Source organism: Rousettus aegyptiacus, unplaced genomic scaffold (genome assembly GCF_014176215.1).
Source record: "Rousettus aegyptiacus isolate mRouAeg1 unplaced genomic scaffold, mRouAeg1.p scaffold_m13_p_11, whole genome shotgun sequence".
NCBI classification, from domain to species: Eukaryota; Metazoa; Chordata; class Mammalia; order Chiroptera; family Pteropodidae; genus Rousettus; species Rousettus aegyptiacus.
This window is the reverse complement of record NW_023416286.1, coordinates 28,555,831-28,563,110: the sequence shown is the minus strand read 5'-3', so window position 1 is coordinate 28,563,110 and position 7,280 is coordinate 28,555,831. Positions and strand designations below refer to the sequence as shown.

The window sequence follows — 7,280 nt, the reverse complement described above, 5'->3', positions numbered from 1 at the left end:
TGAAGCTAACGCAGAGAAAGCATTCTTGAAATGAAAAGAAACAGGCTTCCTGATCACAGTATATTGAGTACCTGGATCCCAGTCTACTCCCTGGACTGTCAATAACACAGCCAGTAAATTCTGTTTAAGCAAAAACCATTTTAAATCATAATTTTTGTCACTTACAACTGAAATTAATCAAACTAAGATTTGTGAACCTGTAGAGAAGGTCCATAGTTCTCTACTTCTTCTAACAGTAGATGCCCAGTGAGCCTTTCTAAAATTGAGGTAATCGCTATGCCACAGGAAGAAGGTATAGGTATGCCTTGGAGATATTGCTGATTTGGTTCCAGACCACCGCAATAAAGCAAATATCTCAATAAAGTGAGTCACATTAATTTTTTGATTTCCCACTACATATAAAAGTTGTTTACACCATACTGTAACCCATTAAGTGTACAATAGCATCATGTCTAAAAAACAATGTACATGAGTTAAAAATACTTTATTGCTAAAAAATACTAATCATCACTTGAGCCTTCAGTGAGTCACAATCTTTTTGCTAGTGGAGGGTCTTGCCTTGATGTTGATGAAAATGCAGTATCTGCAAAATGCAATAAACCGAGGTATGCCTCTAAAGTGGAATTATATCTGATGTTTTTAGAAACTAATGCCCACGAAGGAGGTAACTGCACAATCTTATTTAATTTCACAGAAGCAAACAAATGTGTTGATATTTATTAATGTTAAGGCTTAAATTAAAACACAGTAGTCCAACTGGAGCCAACTCTTCCCTCCCACACCCCGCTCCTCCCACCCCCTTTGATTGTCACAGGTTTTCTTCTCACCTCTTTTCTCTGAATCCCTGGAGCCCAGGAATTTAGGAATTTGTCTCTTTATAGTGGGAAAGCCTTTATTAATTATTTTTTTAACTGCTATTCTTTTCAACTTTGTGATCCACAGTCTATGCCCTGAATATTTATACGCAATGCCAACTTTCTAAGAATCAAAAAGAAAATACACCAATCTTTTCTGTCAAGCACCTGCAAATAAGTACTCCGGCTTTCAGACGACATTACTATTAGTACGACTTTAAAAAATAATAAGTTCAAGGTCTATTTGCTCTCCCTTTAATGCAATGAAACCTACACAGCAACAAGAACAAAGTGAGAAAATTCTTGGTTTAAAATGCACAAATATCATGTAGGTATGCATGTAATCACAAGTTGTTTTACTTGGTATCTCTCTCTTACCAAAGAATTCTTGAAAGGAAAGGCCACAAAATTCGTCCTGTCTTTTAAATTGCCGGATCCTTTCATCCCTCTAAAGTTACAGCAAATTTCCCTGAAAAGGAGAAGAGAAACTAGAAACAAAACCTCACATTTCAATTTTCTTTGTGCCTGTTTTTATGCAGTTTCATTTGGCATGGCAGCAAAGTGGGCAATATTATTTTCACATAATAGCTGAATTTTGATTGTTCCAGCATGTATACACATTACCTGGCCTTTTTTTTTTTTTTTTTTTTTTTGCGCGCGCGGGGGGGGGGGCAGGGGGTTAATCTTTTTTTCTGACTTTTTCTGATATAAGCATTTTTAAACCAAAATCCACATTTAGTGAAAGGAAAATTTCTTCTCATTTTGCCACTTATTTTATTAATCTTAAATTATACACATACCTGAAATTGGAGGCATGTAACAATAACTAAGCCATCAGTAATGAAAGTATCGGCATTCTAAGGCGGAAAAAAAAAAAAAACTCAAGAAAAAAATAGCTTTGAGAGGGAAAGGTGCGGGGTGGTGGAGATAAACAAGCATTTTTCCACTCCGCTTTCCTAGCTATTTGTCCAGTTGTTAAGGAAATAATGACAGATACAGAACGTCCTGGGCACGCGTTGTTATTGACCAAAAACCACCCTGAGGAAGCAGCGATTGTCTAGGCTGAACTGCGGAAACGAAACCAAACACGACGCTGTGGGGCAACATCGAACTGAATTAATCGTTAAACCCTATTATCTGTTACTACCATTTGAGTGATTATGCACCCCCACATTCCTATATATGCCCGCGACCAGGACGGTCTGCATTTGCTCCTCTACATTCAAAACGGCGCTTGAAGCTGTTTTCCGACACAATCAAAAGATGGAGGCGAGCTTTTGTCTATTTTGGCTCCGCTCAAAACAAGCGTCTCTGTCAGGCGGAGTCGCACAGCCCTCCCACTAGTGGCTCGGTGACTCAGGTCAGCGAGGACGCGCCGCGGCGCCAGACGAGAACTCCGACTGCCCTGACGCGGCTGCCGGGAGTCCCGCTGTCCTCCACTGCTCCGCCCCGCCTCGCTACAACTTGCGGCGCTGCAGAGGGCCGGGGAGGGGGAGGGCAGCGGCGGGATCGCGCGCGACGTCACAAAGCCAGGCTGGAACGCTCAGAGTCACGCCGGGGCGCCCCGGGAACCCATTTGCAGCCCGCCCGCACGGGGCGGGAGGCGGGAGGCCGCCTCCCTCCCGTCCCGTCCGGTCCCCTCCCGGCCAGACGCCCCTCCACCGCCCGCCGGGGCCGCAGCGTCGCGGCAGCTCAGGCGCCGCAAAGCGTCCTGGGAGAGCCGCGCCGGAAGGACGCGCGGGCGCTCCGCGGCGGCGAGGTTATAAAAGGGAAGGAGCCGGCGGCGGGCGGAAGTGGGCGGTTCTGCTGCTCCCGGAGCTGTTGTTTGGGGTTTGGGCCTCCCGAGAAGCGTTCTCTGGAGGGCCCCGGTGCAGGCCGCAGTGACAGGGCCGCTTGCCCCACGCACCCGCCTCCTTCCCGGTCCAGTGTCCGCTCTCGGCCCCCGCGACCTACAGGCACAACATGGCGCAGGAGGTGTCGGAGTACCTGAGCCAAAACCCGCGGGTTGCCGCCTGGGTGGAGGCGCTGCGCTGCGACGGAGAGACTGACAAACACTGGCGCCACCGCCGGGAGTTTCTGCTCCGCAACGCCGGCGACCTGGCCCCCACCGGCGGCGCTGCCTCCCCTAACACGGAGGAAGCTGCGGACGCCGAGAGCGAGACCCGCAATCGGCAGCTGCAGCAGCTCATCTCGTTTTCCATGGCCTGGGCCAACCACATCTTCCTTGGGTGCCGGTGAGTGAGGAAGCGCCCCTAAGCAGCTCTCCGGGTTTTGTCTTCACCCCCCAGACGGGCTTGGAGCCCTCAGCGGGAGGGGAAGTTGTGAAGCGCGGGAATCCACGGACCGGCTGTCCTCTGAGGGTGAGAAGGGCGTCTCTGCCGGAAGCCGACGTGATTTACAGTTTGTAGGTGCCCCTGTTGGGTCAGGGGCTGCTAGTAGAGTAGTTTGCTCTTGTGAGTAAACACTAAATTTAAGGTTGGTAAGGAGAGACCCCGCCTCCCAGGCCCTGGTGTATTTGTTTCTGGCGTTCCAGAAAACAAAGTTCCTGGCGGTTGGTACATTTTTTGTTAGAACCAGGAAATACCGTTCCTCTGGCCTGTTTTCTCACACCAGAAGTAGTAGTTTAGTAAAAACACTTTCAAAAAGTGGCGTTTCTTTCTTTTTCAGGTACCCTCAAAAAGTTATGGATAAAATACTTAGTATGGCTGAAGGCATCAAAGTGACAGATGCACCAATCCATACAACAAGAGACGAACTGGTTGCCAAGGTGAAGAAAAGAGGGATATCAAGTAGCAATGGTTAGCAGATCATAGATGTGAACATACATAGGAGTTTAGAACATAAGTTTGATAAAATTAGGAATTATTGTTATTAATTTTTTGACATGGAATTTATATAATGTTATTAATAAAGTTGGAATGGTAAACCTAAATTAAATGTCTGTTTTAGGCTCTGCATTTGATAGTTTCCTTTAACTGTTTCAGATTTTGAAGTGTCAAATATTGTCTGTGCTGTTGATTTTTTAATATTAGAAATTAGCAATGTTATTCAATGCTGTTTTAAGAAATTAAGTTATTCCATTCTTTTTAAAGAAACTATTAGTCCTAAAATATTTTTGCCTTATGCCTTTATTTTAATGACTATTTGTCTTGTAAATTTCAGCTGCTATATATGGGTAGACTTAGCCACATATCTGTTTTCCTTCTTTTTAGAAGGGGTAGAAGAACCGACCAAAAAACGAGTTACAGAAGAAAAAAACAATTCCACGGTTGAGCAAGATCATGCACAAAATTCTGTCAAAACAGAGCGTGCATCGGCTCAGCAGGAAAACAGCTCAGCATGTCCGGGGTCATCTACCAAATCAGAGAGTAGTGGGAACTCTACTCCGAGCACTGGCACCTCAAGTCAGAATAGTTCTACAAGTGATGGAGATCGATCTGTTTCCTGCCAAAGCAGCAGCAGCATTTCCTCTCAGGTAACAACGGCAGGGGCTGGAAAAGCTTCTGAATCAGAAGCCCCAGATAAACATGGTTCAGCATCGTTTGTTTCTTCATTGTTAAAATCCAGTGTGAATAGTCACGTGAACCAGTCCACTGATACCAGACAACAAGGTGGATCACCTCAAAAGAGTGCTCTGGAAAGCACTTCAGTCTCAGCTTCTCCAAGCATCTCAGAGATTGAGGTACCCTTGTTGGGCTCCTCAGGGAGCTCAGAAGTAGAGTTGCCACTCTTGTCTTCTAAACCTAGTTCAGAGACAGCTTCAGGTGTGTTAACTTCCAAAACCAGTTCAGAGGCAAGTCTTTCTTCGGTTTCTAAAAACAGTCCTTCATCAGGCACATCCTTACTAACTCCCAAGAGCGGTACATCAGCAAGTACATCAATGCTGACGGCCAAAAGCACTTCACAGGTAGCAGCATCACTGTTAGCCTCCAAGAGCAGCTCCCAGACTAGTGGATCTCTGGTTTCCAAAAGCACTTCCTTAGCAAATGTGTCCCAGCTGGCTTCTAAGAGTAGTTCTCAGACTAGCACATCCCAGTTGCCTTCTAAAAGTACTCCCCAGTCAAGTGAGAGTTCTGTCAAATTTTCTTGTTGCAAGTTAACCAATGAAGATGTGAAACAGAAGCAACCTTTTTTCAATAGACTGTATAAAACAGTGGCATGGAAGTTGGTAGCTGTTGGTGGCTTTAGTCCCAGTGTGAATCATGGAGAGCTCCTAAATGCAGCTATCGAGGCTCTGAAAGCAACACTGGATGTGTTTTTTGTCCCACTGAAAGAACTGGCGGATCTGCCTCAAAATAAGAGCTCTCAAGAAAGTATTGTGTGTGAATTAAGATGCAAGTCTGTGTATTTGGGCACTGGCTGTGGAAAAAGCAAAGAAAATGCAAAAGCAGTTGCATCAAGAGAAGCATTGAAATTATTTCTCAAGAAAAAGGTGGTGGTAAAAATATGTAAAAGGAAATACAGAGGCAGTGAAATAGAAGACCTAGTGCTCCTTGATGAAGAATCAAGGCCTGTAAACTTACCTCCAGCATTAAAACATCCTCAAGAATTATTATAATATGTGCAGAATATCACTGCATACAGTATGGTATTTGAAGAGAAAAACTGGCTTACTTTTTGTATAATATAAACACAGGCTTTCACAAATTTTGTATTGCTTTTTTCCAGTTTTGCAGAAAATTTACATTCTAGTTCTCTTCACACAGTAGTTGTAAATAATTTATGAATGACAGTACACATTAAAAGATAAGCATTAACAGCATACCAGTGTGCTGTTTTATTTGCTGAAGAAAAGGCTGTCTTCTATTTTTAATGATATATTAGGTACGATGTGTAGTTCTGTAGAGTCTTAAAACTTTTGTACTACTTTCAATTTGGTAAAAATGTATTAAGTTATCCACCATGCTTTTTTTTTTCCCTCCCTAGTGGAATAAACCTCCCACATCAAAGAAAAGGGGACCATAGTATTTGAATGTCTGAAAGTTTGTGAAGCTTAAGGTTTTGAGAATGTTGCCCATAATGTTGAACATGTCTTTTAATGAATAAAAGAAAAAATAGTTGCCTCAGACTATTTTTATGAGAAGTTGTAAGCATTTTTTAGATACAAAGCAGTATAAAGTACTTAAGGTTATTTTATTCTGAAGTTGTTTAAAATTCATGATGATTTCGACCACTGCCGATTCTTTAAATGGGTTAATAATTTATGTTTTGAGGTAAAATACAATTACACTTTTTCTTAAAAAACATAATTGTGGGTTTCTATATTAAGCATATTTTGTGACTACTGCTATTAACAGATTGATTTGTTTAGATATTAAATGCTTTAAGCTATTTTACCTTTCCAGAAGTTGTGTTTTTTTTCACCCCAAATCAGAACCAATTCCTGTAATTAGGCTTCTCACTAGTAGTCTTTGTAAATTACAACCAAGTAATTTTTCATAGCTGATACACAGCTTTTATGGATAAAGAGGTGTAGTTTGTAAATCTATAGCTAGATGGGTTTGTTTGCAAATCTCAGGAGAATACTGGGAAGACTAGTGAGCCATGTGCAGCTCTTTAATGAGACCGTTAAATTGAATTATATTTGTTAGTGATAAAATGGTATCTTGTTTTTATGTCTTGAGTGATTCTAATGTATTACTCTATTGTGGTATAGTTTCTCTCATTTTTCTATAAACTGGCCCAAGATGTTTTGTTATCTTTGTGGCCTTCTGGCTTTCTAGATACCACACATTGAGCAATAAAGGTGATAATGTACAGAGAAATCAAGAAATGACCTTTCAAATACCAAGTTGTATTGGAATAGGAAAGTTGAACATAAGTTGCACAATTTATATAGAAGTTATTTCTATTTTATATTCTAGAAATAGACAAGGATACTTTATATTTTTGAAATCAGTTTTTATTTTATTAGATAAAAATAATTGACTTTTGAGAATGTGAATTGAATACCAAAGTTAAGTCCATCTTCTGTAAATGGGTTGTGAGAAAGCAATAACATGAATGTTGTGAAAGCGCTTTTAATTACCTCGCTGTCCTCAGTTTTGGAACGTGTGTTTTATGGGACAATGATTGCCAGAAAAGCAAGCCAAATATTACAAACAATGAATAAACTTATATAATCTATCTATTTGGGTAGGTTGGTGATATCCTCAATTGGCTTGGTTCAAGTTAACAAAGTTTATTGAAAATATTTTAAATTATAATTACTTTTTGATATGGTAGAATTGGAGGGAGCTGCTTAGTGTAAAAACTTATAATTAGTTTATTTGCTATAAACTTATTAAAGGCTTATAAAATAATCAAAAATTAATGATTTAAGAGAAATGTATATTATGCAATTCTTCAAGATAGTATAGTGCCGAAGAAAACAAGCTTTGGAATCATTAAGAGAGAATATAGGCTCCCTCTGGCAATTTAACCTTT

At 41.4% G+C, this 7,280-nt stretch overlaps 1 protein-coding gene across 2 annotated transcripts; it reads left to right on the top strand.

Moving 5' to 3' along the window:
• The first annotated feature begins 2,064 nt into the window (after positions 1-2,064).
• LOC107510467 (CDKN2A interacting protein) lies at positions 2,065-6,458 on the top strand. 2 transcript variants are annotated; one of them, XM_016144022.2, is made up of 3 exons: positions 2,065-3,088; positions 3,522-3,621; positions 4,067-6,458. In XM_016144022.2, exons 1-3 carry the CDS (start codon positions 2,817-2,819, stop codon positions 4,073-4,075), a joined length of 381 nt encoding a protein of 126 aa, XP_015999508.1. In that variant the 5' UTR covers positions 2,065-2,816; the 3' UTR covers positions 4,076-6,458. The 2 variants fall into 2 exon arrangements, with proteins under 2 accessions (XP_015999508.1, XP_015999507.1); XM_016144021.2 differs by having other exon boundaries at positions 2,550-3,088; positions 3,522-3,652.
• Positions 6,459-7,280: the final 822 nt, after the last annotated feature.

Bases quoted from the DNA above. Each gene is read 5' to 3' on its own strand.
- LOC107510467 (XM_016144021.2), top strand. From the start codon at position 2,817: ATGGCGCAGGAGGTGTCGGAGTACCTGAGCCAAAACCCGCGGGTTGCC. The intron at 3,089-3,521 runs GTGAGTGAGGAA...TTTCTTTTTCAG, and splicing joins CACATCTTCCTTGGGTGCCG to GTACCCTCAAAAAGTTATGG. The intron at 3,653-4,066 runs GTTAGCAGATCA...CCTTCTTTTTAG, and splicing joins AGGGATATCAAGTAGCAATG to AAGGGGTAGAAGAACCGACC.